Here is an 18,299-nt window from a genome sequence, read left to right on the forward strand (position 1 = left end):
AGTAATCCTAAATCCTGTGTCTCAGAATCCTTTTTAATACTTTGCACATCACAGACGTAAGATTGGCTGGTCTGTAATTCCAAGGATTATCCTTATTCCCTTTCTTGAACAAGGCAATAACATTTGCCACTGGCCAATCATCTGGCACCTCTCCAGTGTAGTTTTTACGGCTGAGCCAGATAGACTTTTGTTAGGTGAGGGAATCATAGGTTATCAGTGGTGCATGGAGATGTGGATTTCAAGATATAAACATATTCCTGAGATCTTATTGAAAAATGAAACAGACTCAAAGGCTAAATGACCCACGTTGGCACTTGTTTTGCATGATCATTTGAATTTTTATTTTCAAATTCTCAACAACTGAAGTATTTTGCTGTACCGGAATTAACTAGCTGAATTTATATATAAAATTATTTTACTTCTAATAGGAATAAGAATTTATTTTATAAGTTTTTTTCCATTACAAGTACTTCCCTTAAATTAAAGCTCTGTTGTATTTTTTTCTTGCAGAGCTATCTACCTACTTCAAATATACCCAGATGACTACAGTGCAAAATTGCTTCTTAGTGTTGCAACAGGTTCATCTTCTGTATGTAACTCCTTTTCACCATATACTACATAACTATTGGCATCTTATTTCCCATTTGAAATTAATGATGGGTGTATTTATATCCTATTTTGAGGTTAGCTTAAAAAGTAAAGAAAAACCACTAAGGCAAATGTAGATATTTTGCAGTTTATTCTATTTTGATCTAAACTGTGGTATTTACTTGAGGAATTACTCCTGTTTTGCATGATTTTGCCAAGTACATTTAGAACCACTTATATCGGGAGATTAAAAATAACAACTGACATCAAAAGATTGTTAACTTTGGAGGAGGAAATGTCCAAGAAATTACGTGTCCCAGACGTAGTGCTTATAATTTTTGTGACCCTTCCACCGAAAAATGCGCAAGAAGGAAAGAAAAATATTTTTACAATGGTTTGGTCTAATAGGAGTGCGTGAAAGAAAAGCCACAGTGGCACTATATAAAGATAGATAAATAAATAAATATGTGATTATAACCACATAGATTGGACCATTTAAAAGTTTCAAAGAAGTAGTACTGTTGTTTTGAAAAATCAAACTTCATTGTAATTATTGTATTGTTCTCTTACTTTCCTTGTGGTACTCGTTTTCTGGTTTGGATGAGTGAGTATGCTGGTTCATAATATAGAGAAATATAAATATTAATAGCCTGGTTCATTGAACCACCAATGCTGACTTTTAACCACTGTTTTTAAATATACATTTAGTATTTAATGTAATTTAATAATTGGCACATTTATGTATGATTAATAATTTCATTTCTTATTTTCTAGCCTTTTGGTGGTACCCAGTTGCCATTTGCTCATAGGAGCCGTGCTTTGCAGTGTCTTCTTCATATTGCAGACAGTGAAACGATAGCAAGGATCAGTCAGCAATCTATTGAGGAAGTCAAGTATGATGCAATTTAACCATGTGCTAAATGCATAATAATATGTTTTCTATTAATCAATCTCCTCCCTATCCCCACCCCCTGCTCCCACTGTGAAAGCAGCCCAATTCCAATGTGTTCAGTTGTTGATGGTGACAAAGAAAAAAGTTATAAATGATAATTGATAAGAAAATGTCAATTTATCTCTTTCCTTTGGCTTTCTTTTTGGCATAGTAAATGTGGCATTGAACCAGGATTGTTCTAGGGCATTATGATTGGCTTTTGAATTGTCAGAATTTGTGATGGCAGTAATGAGTGCGCAATTGACTTACCTGAGCTGCCTAAAACCACATCTGGGTATATTTGACTAAACAGACAACCAGACTTGGCAATAATAGCCCCAGTGGTTGAATTATTTCTGCCAATATCCAGGCTTATACATGAATGATGATTGTTTAAGTACAATGCTGAAGTGTTATTGTTATTTCTGGAACATGCATTTTGTCTCTAAAAAAGAGGGGTTTAGATAGAAAACTATTATTTAGCATATTTTAAATCAGACAATATTGTTAAATACAATATAAGGGAATGTTTTGGGTCATATATAATTCAACATTATTTCCGATTTTATCAAATGAAGAGGACACTCAGCAGAAAGCATACCTCAGTCATGCCGTCATACTTCAGTGTTACTACGATGACACAGACCTAATTGGCATTTTTGCCTGTCAGCTTGATGTTCTGTAACTTCAAAGCTGAGATTTTCTTTTCTTTAGTTAAAGCTTTCATTTCGATGTAGGGTTTCAAGAAAATTTACACCAAATGACATCTTTGAAAATTCTGCCCACATTTTGATATTTGGGATAAATTGTACCTCAGTAGCTGAGACATTACATACATTTTTTAAAAATTCATAACATTCTAAATAAAACAACCTACAACTTTTTGTTTAGAAAGTAAATTCGCACCATCTCCCAATGTTAACAGATCCTGATTCTTAAAAAGAAAAACAACCAATTTTCAGGACGGGTGTAAACCAAAAACTAGTTGATTACTCAATTATTCATAAGTATGAGTTGCTGCACTTTGGGAGACCAAATGTTAAAAGTATACAGTTAATGGCAAGAGCCTGAACAGTATTGATGTGCAGAGGGATTTTGAGGTTCATGTCTATGGCTCCCTGAAAGTAACCCCGCAAATAAATATGGTGGAAAAGAAGGCATGTGACATGCTTGCCTTTTATTGCTTGGACATTGATTACATTAGTCAGGATGTCATATTGCAGCTTTATAAGACTTTGATTAGGCCGCATTCAGTTCTGGTTGCCATGTTACAAGAAGGATGCGAAAGCTTTGGAGAAGGTGCTTAAGAGGTTTACCTGCATGCTGCCTGCATTGGATGAGCTACAAAAAGAGGAAAACTTGGGTTGTTTTCTCTGGAGCAGAAGAGGCTGAGAGGAGACTTGATAGAAGTCTATAAAATTATAAGATGCATAGATAGGGTTGATGGTCAGAATCTTTTTCCCAGAGTTGAAATATCTAATACAAGGGGACATTCATTTCAAGTGAAAGGGGGAAAGTCAAAGGAGACATGAGGGTCAAATTTTTTTTTTAACGCAGAGAGAGGTAGGAGTGTGGAACACTCTGCCGAGGTGATGGTGGAAACAGATACATTAGGGGCGTTTAAGGGGCTCTTAGATAAGCACGTGAAAATGTAAGGAATGGAGGGATATGGATCAAGGGCAGGCAGAAGGGATTAGTTAGCTGTGGCATCGTATTCAGTGCAACATCGTCATCTGAAGGGCCCTTTGTGGTGCAGTACTGTTCTTCGTTCTATTTTATTCTTGGGCCAAACTTTACATATCTATCAAGTTTCATTGAAATCTGTCAGTTAGCTTTGAAGATATATCATTTATAGACTAATGGGTGAAAACAGTGCCTTCACCTACCTTAATGGCTGAGCTTTTGTTTTTATTCACTCGTGGGGTGTGTGCATAGCTGGCTAGGCAACATTTATTACCTGTCCATAGCTGCCCTTGAGAAAGTGTTGGTGAGCTGCAGTCCACGTGCTGCAGGTTGACCCACAAAGTACTTAGGGAGGGAATTCTAGAATTTTGACCCAATGACAATGGAGGAACACTGCTATTTCCACGTCAGGGTAGTCAATGGTTTGGAGGGAACTTGCAGGTGGTGGTATTCCCATGTATTTGCTCCCTTGTCCTTTGAGATGGAAGGTGCTGTCGAAGGATGTGTAGTAAATTTCTGCTGTGCATCTTATAGATTGTACGTAATGCTGCTACTGAATATCAGTGATGGAGGGAGTGGTGCTAATCAAGCAGACTGCTTTGTCCTGTATACTTGAATTTCGTTGGAGCTGCAGCCATCCAGGTGAATGGGGAGTATTCCATCACACTCCTAACTTGTGCCTGATGGATAGGCTTTCGGGAATCAGGAAGTGTGTAACTCATGACAGTATGTCTAGCCTCTGGCGTACTTTTGTATCCACTGTATTTGTGTGGCGAGTCCAGTTAAGTTTCTGGTCAGTGATAACCCTAAGGATATTGATAATGGAGTTTCAGTGATGGTAACATCATTGAATATCAAAGGGCGGTGGTTTCTTATTGGAGTAGTCATTGCTGGCATTTGTGTGGTGCAAATGTTACTTACCACTTGTCAATGCTGGCCTGGATATTGTCCAGATCCTATGCATTTAACATGGACTGCTCCAGTATCTGAGGAGTCACAAATGGTCCTGAACATTGTACAATCATCGAGCATCCCCACTTCTGACCTATTGATGAAGCTGCTGAAGATGATTGGGCCGAGGGCTGTATCCTGAGGAACTCCTGCTGAGATGACTGACCTCCAGCAATCACAACCATCTGTGTGCCATCCAGCAGTATGTTCATCCTGATACCCATTGATTCCAGTTATACTAGGGCTCCTTGATACCACAATCTGTCGAATGTCACTCTCACATCACCTGTGGAGTTGAGCTCTTTTATCCATATTTGAACCAAGGCTGTATTGAGGTCAGGATCTAATTGGAGTAAAAAGTGAGGTCTGCAGATGCTGGAGATCAGAGCTGAAAATGTGTTGCTGGTTAAAGCGCAGCAGGTCAGGCAGCATCCAAGAAATTCCCGAAACGTCGAATTTCCTGTTCCTTGGATGCTGCCTGACCTGCTGCGCTTTAACCAGCAACACATTTTCAGCCAGGATCTGATTGGCCCTAGAGAAATCCAAATTGAGTGTCAGTGAGCAGGTTATTACTGACCAAGTGCTGCTTGATAGCACTGTTCATGATACGTTCCATCGCTTTACTGATTGTCAAGAGAAGACTGATGGGGCAGTAATTGGCTGAGTTAGATTTGTCCTGCTTTTTGTGTACAGGACATATCTGGGAAATTTGTTTCTTGATATCTTATGAGCTAAATCAAATTGGCTAAAGACTGGTATCTGTAATGCTGGGTTCCTTTGCCTCCTGCCTCTGACCTGTATCTTTTTGAATCCTATCAGCTCATTCAGTAGTGCTGCTGCAGAGCCACTCTTGGTGGTGAACATTAAAACCCTCACCCAGAGTACATTTTGTGCCCTTGCCACACTCAATGCTTCCTCGAAGTGCTGTTCAACATGGAGGAGTGCTGATTCATCAGCTGAGGGAGGATGGCATATGGTAATCAGCAGGATGTTTCCTTGCCCACGTCTAACCTGAGCCATGAAACTTCATGGGGTTCAGATCAATGTTGAGGACTATAGGGGAAACTCCTTCATGAATGTATATCACTGTACTGCCACATCTGCTGGGCATACCATATCCAGGAATGGTGACAGTAGTTTCTGGGGCATTGTCAGTAAGTAGGGTGCTATGAATTTGTCTGTGTTTGGCTGTTGCTTACGTAGTCTATAAGAGAGCTTTTTCAATTTTAGCACAAACCCCCAGATGTTAGTATGGTGCACTTTGCAGGATTGACAAGTCTGTTTCTGCCGTTGTCTTTTTTGGTGCCTATGTAAATGCCAGGTGTTTGGTTCAATTTCTTTGTGGAGACTTCATAGCGATTGAAACAACTAAGTGGCTTGCTCAGCCATTTCAAAGGGCAGTTGAGAGACAGCCACATTGCTCTGGGTTTGGAGCTGCATGTTGGTTAGACCAGGTGAGAATTGCAGATTTTCTTCCCCGAAGGACATTCGTGAGTCAAATGGATTTTTCCAACTGTTGACAGTGGCTTCGTGGTCATCATTAGATTCCCAATTTGTGATTTTTTAAAATTGGAATCAAATTGCACCATCTGCCATTAATAGTCTAGATTAATAGACTAGCAATAATACTACTAGGCCATGCATCCCCAATCAGGTATTGGAAAACTAATATGACACCAACATTCTTTTAAAAAAACTGCTTCAAAATACAAACTGAATATGCCACATCACATGCATTAATAACTTAATTAATAATGTCATAATCAAAACCACTACCATGAAAGAGATATCCCCATTTAATTATAAAACTTATTCATGTTAAAGATTGAGAGTTTATTATTTAAGTTTTGTGTGTCTACCCAACTGGTTCAATACATACTTTTCTTAATGTATTTATTTGTAATATGTGTAATTGGCTTTTGTTCTTGTAGGTGTTACCTGAAGTATTGCATTTATTTGGCTGAATTTGAAGTCTTGAACATACCATACACCATTGAATCATTCCACAGCAGTCCCAAAGAAGGGATGATTAAAGGCTTATGGAAGAACCACAATCATGAGCCTAGGGTTAGTATCAAGATCCTTTCTTATATTAAGTCTGTTTCCATGCTGTACATCTCTTTGATTATAAGTGTCAATTCTGAAAATTGCCCCAAACTGTAACTAAAAAGCTATTTCTTGAAAACTTTAGGAGTTTCACTAAATCCCAAAATACTTCACAATTTTCAATCAAATTCCTAATAAACTACAACTGTTTATTTTGTTTGCTCATGCGCTCTCCCAAATTAAACAAAGTCAATTACTTTCCAGCAAGTCTAATTCTAATACTTTGGTTTAAAAGAAATCACCATGGCTACAGAAACACCTACTAGTTGATTATTAAACCCCTTCAGGCACACAATACCATGTGCCACTAGGTCAAAATTCCCAATTATAAAGTAAATGGTCATAAAATATATATAAATCACATACCTTACATCAATAAGTGAGGAAGTATGAAACTTCCTCCAGCCCTTTCCTGCTATCAAACCTGCAGAGAAGGTCATACTAATTTGTTTACATAAACTTACGAATTGCTTACAATTCCTAAGATTTGATTTCTGCCACAGCCAACAACCAGTCGGGCTCTCTCAAAGGTGAACAGAGAGGCAGTACACACCAAAAAAGTAGACCATTTCTAATGGTGATTGTATTGGGAAAGGAAGAACATCTGTCGTGTTCCTACCTCTGCACAACTTAAATGCATGAATGCTGATATAATTTATGTGCAGGTATTTGTGCCCGCACCTCTGTCAATTGCTGCTAAGCCTGTGTAGTTCAAAAGTAAATAGAACAAACTTGGTAAGTTTAGAAATAACTGAAGCCTTTTCAGAATATAATACACACAGAATGTTGGAGATACTCAGCAGGTCTGGCAGGATATGTGGATATAGAAACAGAGTTAATGTTTCGAGTCTAATGCGATGCTTCTTTAGGAAAGGTTTAGAACTTTAAGATAGAGATAATTTTTGTGGCTCTCATCTGAACCTTTTCCAACGGTATCATCCACCATTTATGGGATCGACATTGGTGACTCAAGACACAGCCTAGCCAAGGAATTGAACAAAGGACAATATTCTGTCCTTTGATTTCAAATGATGATTTCAGTTTACTTCCCAAATGCCTGTTTGATTTGACTGGTCACAAACCTTGAGTGATTTGTGTACAATGTTATCCAGATCATTTTCTCTCTCTGATTTAATCTCAGAATTGTTGTCTCTAAATAGGAAGTAGAAATAGATGTAAAAGTTAAAATAAAGTTAGATGATAGATGTTATATTTGAAACAAAATGGTGAACACTACTGCATTGTAATGTTTGGTACCGAGTTGTTAGAAAGTAGTGCTTAAGGTGCTAATTATTATCATTCATTTGTTTTAAAGTATAGTTCTGTATTTTTTAACCTTTTATAAATTCTTGGTATAAGAAGCTATAATTAACAACTTTTTTTCATTCCTAGGCTGTTAGATTAGTTACTGAATTGAGTTTGGAGTACAGGGTGTATGACCTGCAACTATGGAATGGTATACTGCAGAAACTGCTTGCTTTTAACATGGTAAGTCAGGAAATACAGCGAGTCCTATATATCCACCTAATGCAAACACATGTTATGTTCTGAAGTGCATTTTATCGATTTCACCTTAAGCTTCCTAACCTGGAATCAACAGCAAAATTAATTTATCTAGCACCAATGAGAAAGAAAAGCAATACGAGCACGTCAGCAGAATGAGGAAAATACATCCCATGCTGTCGAAAGGTAAATTATGAAAGACACCAACAGATGGAGATTTTTGTGAAGACATATTGTGACTGTTTCAGTGCTTGAAAAGTTAAAGCAAATGAAGATGGAAGTGGATCACTACTGAGGTGAAAAAGATATAGGGATAGTAATCAGAAGTGAACAAGTCATTAGAGCTACAACTAGCATGGTTCAACCTGAGATAGTAGATAGGGAAAAGCTTGCAGTGGAAGAAAAGGCTTAATTCTTCTCTGTTTTGCTGGTGACAGTCAGTACTCATCTATTGTTGAATGTAGACAAGCAGTTTCACAGTGAAGGTAATGGGGACTGAGAGCAATGGTTAAGTGACAGAGACAAATGTCAAAACTGTACATTTGGAAGTTGACTGCAAATCTGTACATGATATCATCAAAAGACAGCAAATAGATATACTTAAAGAAGCGCTTCGCAGGAGGCTCCACAGCACTGATGATGTCTCCTAGCCAGGGGACGAAACGTTTGCAACAAAAACTTCCAGCTCGGCGAACAGAACCACTACAGAATAATATATATAACTTGTTCCATCTTTCTCTGTATACTGATAGAGATGTATTGCTGGTAGGTTGGACTTCTCCAAGGTGATTGTATTTCATCAAGTATGTTGTAATTACTAAATTGTTGTGAAGTCAAAGCTGTAGTTATAGTTTTAAGTACTCTTGGAGAACCAAACAAGCTCTTGCTACTGTGTAATGGCATTTGTGAGGCATACTTTTTCAAATGCATCAATTTCCTTTTCATTATTTTGAATTCTCATGTTTTTCTGTTTCTCCTTTCTCTTCCCCTGCCGCCCCCCCCCCAAGTTAACATATGATCAACAGAATGTCTTCTGCCAGGCAACTACTCTATAACCACCTTCTTTTCTAGTCTCTTTTTGCAGGTCGTCTGAGGTTGGAACTTCCATTTGGTGTTTTGTGTCAGACTATTTTGTTAAACAACATATTAATGTTATATTAAGAAATATTTTGTGAGGTGTAAAAGAGGAATCAAATGCATTTCTTCTAACTTGAGGATATAAAAGAGTATTTGTAAATTTTAGTTATAACCAATATCGTTCATTATATTTTACAATTCAAAATCTTTGGAACTGAAGTAATTTGACTTCAAGTTCTGAGTTTTGCACCACTAAACATGAACTTCTGTGAAAATGAAATACAAAGCTTTGTAACAAAACTGAACATATTTGTATATTACAGGTCAACTACTTGAGGAAGGTTCTAGTAGCAATCACCGCGATACTCCCTTTGTGGCAGGTATGTGAGAGTGCATTTCCATTGTTCCTTCCCTAACATTATAGGGATAAATATGGCATTGGTGCTGCAACTGTAAAACAATACGTTATAACATTAACTAATCATTGATTCTTTTCTTAAATCATCCTGTGTTTCTTAAATCATCTTGTGTTATGTTTCAGGTTTGTTCAATTAAATTTAATAATTCTTTTCATCTACATGCCATGAAGCTGCTGCAGCTGTTATCTTGTTACTTATCATGGAGAGAAAGGGAAAACAAGGTGGAGCTTGTAAACATGTGCTGCATGAAGATTATTTGCTCTGTCTATTGAACAAGCCAGGCGCAATTCATAAGCTCTGCAGCTTATTTAATTTTTCTTGGGAACATTTTTAGAACATAATTCAATTTTCTCATGTTTCCTGATTGAAGTGGGAAAACTTTAACATTAATTAACCTGTTTATTTGGGTTTCCGCAGTAAATATTGTATTCTTATGTAGGACATTTGATAAGTTGCATTCTAGGATTAACATTACATGTTTATAATAAAGGTATCCCTTTGGAGCTATTAGGAGCTAATAAGTATAGCATTTCTGTCCCGATTTCTCTGTACAATGTGGTCTCTAACTCTTGCCAAAGTTTTAAACTCTTAATATTATTCACATTTACTGTAGAAAAGCTTAGACTTCACAATTGTCAACTTTCTGAAAGAGTACTAAAATTTTCATTTTACTTATATCAGAGAAGTGTGCCTGCAGCTTCTTGAGGTTCATCTGGTGAATAACCAATCCTGACAAACTCGGGATATACCAGTTTTGGTTTATAGTTTGATCCTGGAGCCAAGTTCTTCCAGTACATTTATAACACTGACATCTACCAGACATTATTGACAACTGGGAGAAAGTCAGGGCTGCAGATGCTGGAGAGTCAGATTTGAAAAGTGTGGCACTGGAAAAGCACAGCAGGTCAGGCAGCATCTGAGGAGCAGGAGAATTGACATTTCGGGCATAAGTCCTTCGGGAATGTGGAGCAAGAAGGGGGATGAGAAATAAATAGGCAAGTGGGGGTGGAAGGTAACTGGGAAGGCAATAGGTAGATTCAGGTGGGAAGTAATTGTGATACATCGATGGGGAAGGGTAGACAGATAGGAGGGAAGAAGAATGATCAGATAGGACTGGTCAAGAGGGTGGTGCCAAGTTGGAGGGTTGGATCTGCAATGAAATTGGGGGGAGGGGAGATTTGGAAACTGCTGAAATTGATGTTGATGCTGTGTGGTTGTAGGGTCCCAAGGCAGAAGATGAGGCGTTCTTCCTCCAGCTAGAAGGTGGCTTTTATTTGGCAGTGGGGAGACCCAGGACTTTCAGGTCCTTGGGAGAGTGAAAGGGGGAGTTAAAGTGGTCAGCCACAGGACAGTGAGGCTGTTTGGTGCCTGTGTCCCAGAGATGTTCCCTGAACCGTTCCACAACCTTTTGATGATTGTATCAGCACCACGTGGTGCTCCTCTGAGGAGGTTGAACAGTTCATCAACTTCACCAACCCCTTCCACCCTGAAACGTCAACACTCCTGCTCCTTGAATGCTGCCTGACCTCCTGGGCTTTTCTAGCGCCACACTTTTCGAATATTGTATATCCTGTACAAAAGAAAGCAGGACAAATCCAATCCGACCAATTATTTGCCCCATCAATTGACTGTCAATCATAAAAAAAGTGATAGTGTCATCAAGAAGCAACTGCTCAGCATAATCTGCTCACTGATGCTCGGTGTGGGTTCCAATAGGCTCACTCCCTTCCTGACCTCATTTACTACCCTGGGTCAAGACCTGAATTTCAGCGGAGAGGTGAGAGTGATACCCCTCAACATCATGGCTACATTCAACTGAGTGTGGCATCAAGGAGCCTTAACAAACTGGAATCAATGGGTAGCAGGGGGTAAACTCTCTGCTGGTTGGAGTCGTACCTGGCACGTAAGATGATTGTGGTTCTGGATGTAGGTTTGCTCATTAATCTGGAAGGTTCATTTTCAGATGTTTCGTCACCATACAAGTAACATCTTCAGTGACCCTCTGGATTGTGATTCTTGGTGTTCAGTCACCTCAGTTCCAGGCCATCTCTATAGGAGTTCCTCGCAGTAATGTTCTAAACTCTACAGTCTTCCGCTGCTTCATCAATGATCTTTCGTCCATCGTAAGGTCCGAAGTGGGGATGTTCGCTGATGAGTGCACAATGTTCAACACTATTTGCCACTCCACAGATATTGAAGCAGTCCATGTTCAAATGCAATAAGATCTGGACAGTGTCCAGCCTTGGGCTGCGAAGTGGCAAGTAATATTTGCCTCGCATTTGTGTGCAATGATCATGTCCGATCAGAGATTATTTAACTACCACCCTTTGACATTCAATGGTGTTAACATCACTAAATCCCTCACTATTAATATCCTCCAGGTTACCATTGACCAGAAACTCAACTGGACTCTCCATATAAATAGTGGTGACAAGAACAGGTCAGAGGTGAGGAATACTGCATAACTCACCTCCTGACTCCTGAAAGCTTTTTCATCATTTACAAGGCACAAGTCAGATATGAGATGCTATATTCCCTACTTGGCTGGATAAGCGCAGCTCTACTTAATTGGCACCACATTCGCAAGCATCCACTCCCTCTACCACAGATGGTCAGTAGCAGCTGTGCACTATTTACAAGATGCACTACAGGAATTCACCAAAGATCCTGAAACTACACCTTTTCCATCTGGAAGGACAGAGCAGCAGATACATGAGAACGCCACCACCTGCAAATTCCTTGCAAGCCACTCATCATCCTGGCTTGGAAATGTTTTGCTGTTCCTTCAATGTTACTGTGTCAAAAGCCAGAATATCCTCCTGAGGGCATGGTGAGTCTACCTACAGCATGTGGACTGCTCCAGTTCTAGAAGGCAGCTCACCACCACATTCTCAAGAGCAATTACAGATGGCAGTGAATACTGGCAAGCCAGTGGCATCCATGTCCCATGAGTGAATGTTTTTAAAAATCTCTTCTCTTGATAAGGTGTTTACATTTGAGCTCAGTGTTATTATTTTAGGTAGGATTATTTTTTAAAAAGCCATTATTCACAGGATTTCCACACTACAAATTAAAGTCATGTGTATGGATGTTGAAGACAGCAGTTCATTAGACTGTTGTTTTAGTGTGTTGGTGGGTTTGTGGGCCACAATGATGCCAAGTGGTCTGAGCAGTCTGGCAACCCAAGACATCTCTGAAATAACTGCGAGACTATTCAGACCTCTTGGCATCATGGCAGCCCACAAACCCACCAACACTAAAACAGCAGTGAATGAACTTCAAAGCCCACATACAGCCAACAAGCAAAATTAATATCATTTACAAAATACCTTGGAAGAACTGTAAGAAATACTACATTGTATAAACAGGCAGAAAACTAGCCACCAGGATACATGAACATCAGCTAGCCACAAAAAGACATGACCCATTCTCACTCATATCTTTACATACAGATGAGGAAGGACACCACTTCGACTGGGACAACATATCCATCCTAGGACAAGCACGAGAATTCCTACAAGCATGGTATTCCAACCGGAATCTTATCAACAAACACATTAACTTGGACCCCATTTACTACCCCCTGAGAAAAAGAACAGGAAATGACATCACCAACCCAAGGAAACCTAAACACAAAAATAGAAAGCTGATCACTAACACCAGTGCTTCACCGGAGGCTCACCAATGATGTTACCTAGTATGGTGACGAAACATCTGAAAATGAACTTTCCAGCTCAGTGAGCAAAGTTACATGCAGAACCTGAACCTGAGCTACAAATCTTCTCAAAACACGTACACTCTCACTTTTTTTCCTTCCATTTATTTCCTTTATCCTTGTGCTCGCCCTTGCCCTCACATGCTCATGTGTTTCCTTTCTTGCTACACCATCTGTACCCCCTTGAGGTTTCCTCTTGAGTTAGAACTGGAAGAGAATAGCAATGACTTAACATAGAACGGTAGTTGAAGCTGTAAATACAATTGACCAAGTGTCAAAGTCTTTCCAGATGACCAGGGTTTTAGATACCTATTAATGCATGGCTCTTTGCTATTGCCTTTACAGAGCATGTTTGTCAATATTGTGAAGCATTTTCAAATGATTGATTTTGTTTATTTGCTGTGATAAGTAGTTTTCATTTCTTCAAAGTATAAAAAAAGGTGCCATTTTGTAATAAAACCTTAGTTCTGCTTCTTGAATGTTCTGGTTAATGTTCAAGAATCACTAAATTTATTTTAAACAGATTCCGAATTTTACCAGAGCGTGGCGTAGTGTGATTCTTGCACCGTTTCTTTCAGGTATGGAAATTATTTGTAAGTAAGCCTTGAATTTCTTTTTAAAAAGTCAAGTGACAACCTAGCTGAAGATGTGCACTCCTTTAAAAATTAATTCCTATTTTGTATTTCTTTTATCCAGCTTCATGTCCTCTGAGTCCAAAGCAATTGGAGACTTGTTATGAGTCATTTGTGCTCTTGATCAAGTAAGTGTTGCCAAGTAAAATCTTATGCTAAGTAGCTGAATTAATATTTTATCCTCCCCCAATGATTAATCTTGGGAAATTGCAGAAAATCAATTCTAAGGATTTGTTTGGTAGTTAAGAAACACACACATTCTTTTGTAGAGGAGAAACTTGTTGGAAATATATTGAAAAGCTGCAATCTAGCGTTGAGGGTATAGCAGCTAATAGGAGAATGAACAAGTTTCTGTTCAAGAGCGTATATACAAGAGCGTATCCAGAAATATACAAGAGCGTATCCAGAAATATACAAGATTCTCAAGCAACTTGACTGGATAGATGCAGAAAAGTTGTTATCCTCTTGTGGAAGATCCTACAACCAGAGGGCTTAATCTCAGAATAAACACAGACACATATTTAAGATAGAGGTGAGGTGGATTTTATGCTCTGAGGATGGAACTCTGTATAATTCTTTTACTGAGAGTGCTGTTGAGGCTGGGTGGTTTGGATATTTGAGACTGAGATAGATTAGATAGATAAGATAAATAGATTTTTAATCAGTGAATGTTAGAGGGAAAAGGCCAGAAAGTGGAGTTGAGGATTATCAAATCAGCCATAATCTCTCTGAATGGTGGAGTAGATTCAATGAGCTAAATAGCCTACATCTGCCGTATATCTTATGTCTTAAGATCCAGCAATTACTCTATAAATATTTTTAACACACGGCTGCTGAAACAGGACATTAGAAAATGCACAGCCCATTCTCCCCGCAGGATTCTTAATCTGCCTGAGTTGATTTGCTTTGGAGATTATTTCTTGTGAATCTTCTGAGTGCCATTCTGTTGCTGACTGCTCCAACTTTCCACCAGTTAGATTGAAAATTCTGGTATATGATCTTTATTAATTTCACTATGTCTGTTTATACAGGCTTAATTAGTTCCACAGCCTTGCATTTTCAGATATTGAGACTTTAAAGGCTCTGGATGATTTAATTTTTTATTGGGCTGTAGTGTATGGAGATTTTTTTACGAATAAATTCTTTTTTAGAGTTTGTGTATAGATATCCAACTATCATTATAGGATTCATTAATTACATCGTGTATAATGAATGAAAGGGCATGGAAATGCCAGATCTTGGAATGGGGAGCATGATGGGCCAGGGGCTTTGGTGGGGGAGTACTCTTGGCATGGAAGGCATGTTGAGGACTTTTTGAATTTGCCTATAAACAATATAAACAATCCTCATACAGATTGGCTGAAGGCACCTCTGAAGTATAATCAACATGACTCTTGAAAAACTTGGCCTGTGTCAATGAAAATTGTGGAGGTGTAGGCCATGCTGATCTCTGCAATGGGACCAGCCAGCTCAAAGTGCTTGCTATGACCTGAACAAACCTATACTCTGAAAGATTCTTGTAGAGAATTGAGAATCTGGAATAATACCCTTACTGGCGTAAAATTCACTAAAGAGGAGGAAAACAACAACAAACTGCCATTCCTAGATGTCACAGTAGAGCAAACAGCAATGGGGACCTTCAAACCAGCGACTACAGGAAAACAACACATGGACCAAATATTGAACTACAGAAGCAATCATCCCAACACCCACAAATGAAGCTGCATCAGAACATTATTTCAATGAGCCAACACACACTGCAGCACAGAGGAACTATGCAGAGCAGAGGAAAATCGCCTATACCTTGTATTCAAAAAGAATAGGTACCCAGTGAACACAGTCTTCCGATTTCTCAGCAAAAAATTCAAACAAGCAGACAAAACACATGCAGAAACCCAGGCCACTCTCCCCTACATCAAAGACATCTCGGAAATGACTGCCAGACTACTCAGACCCCTTGGCATCATGGTAGCCCACAAACCCACCAACACACTAAAACAGCAGCTAATAACTTGAAATACCCGAGACAGACAACAAACAAAAACTAACATCATTTACAAAATACCATGCAAGGACTTTAACAAGCACTACATTGGACAAATAGGCAGAAAACTAACCACCAGGATACATGAACACTAACTAGCCACAAAAGGACATGATCCTCTCTCACTAGTATCATCACATACGGATGAGGAAGGACACCACTTTGACTGTGACAATACATCCATCCTAGGACAAGCCAAACAAAGACACGCACGAGAATTCCTAGAAGTATGGCTTTCCAACCGGAACTCGTATCAACGAACATCTAATTAGACCCCATCTACCACCCCTGAGAAAAAGAATAGGAAATGGCATCACCCCAGGAAATGACATCACCAAAATAGATAGCAGGAATTATTAGCAGTGCTTCGCCCAGAGGCCGACTGAAGATGTTACCTAGTAGGGTGGCAGAACGTCTAGAAATAAACCTTTCAGCTCAGCGAGCAAACCTACATCCAGGACCTCAACCTGTGCTACAAATCTTCTCAAACAATTCTGGCCAGTATTTTTAAAGTGGTTCCAGAGTCAACTTGATAACACAAATCTAGCCCACTCTCTTCTCCACCCTTTCTACCCTTCTTCCTCTTTTTCTTTCCTCTCCCTCCTCTTTCCACTTTCTTTAGATTAGATTAGATTACTTACAGTGTGGAAACAGGCCCTTCGGCCCAACAAGTCCATACCGACCCGCCGAAGCGCAACCCACCCATACCCCTGCATTTACCCCTTACCTAACACCACGGGCAATTTAGCATGGCCAATTCACCTGACCCGCACACCTTTGGACTGTGGGAGGAAACCGAGCACCCGGAGGAAACCCACGCAGACACGGGGAGAATGTGCAAACTCCACACAGTCAGTCGCCTGAGTCGGGAATTGAACCCGGGTCTCAGGCGCTGTGAGATAGCAGTGCTGACCACTGTGCCACCATGCCGCCCACGCCTGGGTTGCTTGCTGTTTGGAGTGTCAGTATGGATTTGATGGGCTGATTGGCATGCTTCCACACTGTAGGGGTTCTTCCCCCTTCTCTGCCATAGCCACGTGGTTTCTCTTCCCTAGCTTGTGGGTGCTCTCACACTCACTCTTTGTCTTCCCTGCCTCGCTCAGGCTCCCTCACTCTTTCTCTCCCTGACCCTTTCCTCTATTTCTCTTCCCTATCTCTCTGTACCACTCGTATCAGCCCATCCATTTGTTCCTCCTCCTCTCCCCACTCCATTCCATCTCCACCTGTCACTCTTTCCCCCTGCCTTCAACTACTTTTCCCTTTCTGCTCCTTCACCTCTGCTCTGTATTCCTATCTCTCTCCCACCACAACCTCTCTTCTTTCACCCCTAATCCTTTCTTATATGCTTTGATCGGATTTATATTCTGTTGTTCAAAAATAAGATATGTCAAAAAACAGTATTCTGGCCTTAGGGCGACTAGTAATCCAGTGGTTATCACTGCTGCCTCACAGGGCCAGGGTTTGATTCTACCCTTGAGTTACTGTCTGGGTGGAGTTTGCCATTCTGTCAATGTCTGCACAGGCCAGAGATAGTGCAAGTTAGGTGGAATGGACATGCTAAATTTCCCACAGTACCTGGGGATGTGCAGGCTAGGTGAATTAGCCAGAGAAAATGCAGGTTTAGAAGGATAGGGGAAGGCATGATTCTGGGTTGCTTGCTGTTTGGAGTGTCAGTATGGACTTGATGGGCTGATTGGCATGCTTCCACACTGTAGGGGTTCTATGATTCTATGTCATTTGTCTGACTGATGCAGATATAAAAAGGAGCTAATCTGCATTCATCTGACAGTATATTAGCAAGTCCATTCATTTGGATTGATCTAGAAACGTCTGCATGGTGTTATAGATCTTTAAAATACTATAACGTTTAAGATCTCTCTCTCTGTTTCTCTCTCTCTCTCTCTCTCTCCCTGCCTCAGAAATGTATTTTCAATTCTGCACTATAATGTGTAACTAGTTCCTTGTCAGAAACAAAATGCTCAAATCTTTTTATCTTTGGCCATTACTACCCCTGTAAATCTGTCCTCTGCTGGCAGCAGTACTCAACCAACCAGAGTATCACCAGCACAGTTTTTATTAAAAATGGCATATGTTTGCAGAGCTTCCTAAACTTTTCTTATGATAGTCTGAATGTCATTGATCCATCAATGATATCTTGAAGTAACACAAACAACTGCAGCTATAATATCTTTGCTTCTCAAATTTCTCAATTTCTGGATCCTACCTCTGATATCTTCAGCCTGTCTGTATTGCACTTCTGGACTGATTACTGATGAGCTTTGATGGCTGTCTCTGTTTAATCATTCCATCCAGATGTTTTGGTCACTGTGAGGTTAGTTTCTCTTTTCAATTAGAATCTGTCTGAAAAAAATGTAAGCATTTAGACTACAGATTACATCACCAAATAAATATAATGGCCCACATATTCCAATGTCCATCTAGTTGTTGGAACATTGTAGGCTGGAATTGTGCACCAGGCCTAAGAAATGCACGAAGAAATTGATCCTATCGGGGTAACCATTATAGTGCACAATGGACTTGATGTCCTCTTTCAACATCAAGTTTGCATGGTGACACAGCACAGTCAAATGAGCTTACTTTCCTGAAAGAAATTGGCCAGAGGTTTCTATACTACTGTCTACTGCAAACC

At 39.7% G+C, this 18,299-nt stretch overlaps 1 protein-coding gene across 1 annotated transcript in view; it reads left to right on the plus strand.

The window, feature by feature from the left end:
- kntc1 (kinetochore associated 1) overlaps window positions 1-18,299 on the plus strand; it is a 152,923-nt gene that overhangs the window by 122,728 nt on the left and 11,896 nt on the right. The window contains exons 53-59 of the mRNA XM_060843653.1: window positions 511-589; window positions 1,363-1,481; window positions 6,085-6,220; window positions 7,652-7,747; window positions 9,163-9,219; window positions 13,497-13,551; window positions 13,670-13,733. Coding sequence (XP_060699636.1) covers window positions 511-589; window positions 1,363-1,481; window positions 6,085-6,220; window positions 7,652-7,747; window positions 9,163-9,219; window positions 13,497-13,551; window positions 13,670-13,733 — 606 coding nt within the window. The remainder of the gene's footprint in view (window positions 1-510; window positions 590-1,362; window positions 1,482-6,084; window positions 6,221-7,651; window positions 7,748-9,162; window positions 9,220-13,496; window positions 13,552-13,669; window positions 13,734-18,299) is intronic.

This window comes from Hemiscyllium ocellatum, chromosome 24, assembly GCF_020745735.1.
Source record: "Hemiscyllium ocellatum isolate sHemOce1 chromosome 24, sHemOce1.pat.X.cur, whole genome shotgun sequence".
NCBI lineage: Eukaryota > Metazoa > Chordata > Chondrichthyes > Orectolobiformes > Hemiscylliidae > Hemiscyllium > Hemiscyllium ocellatum.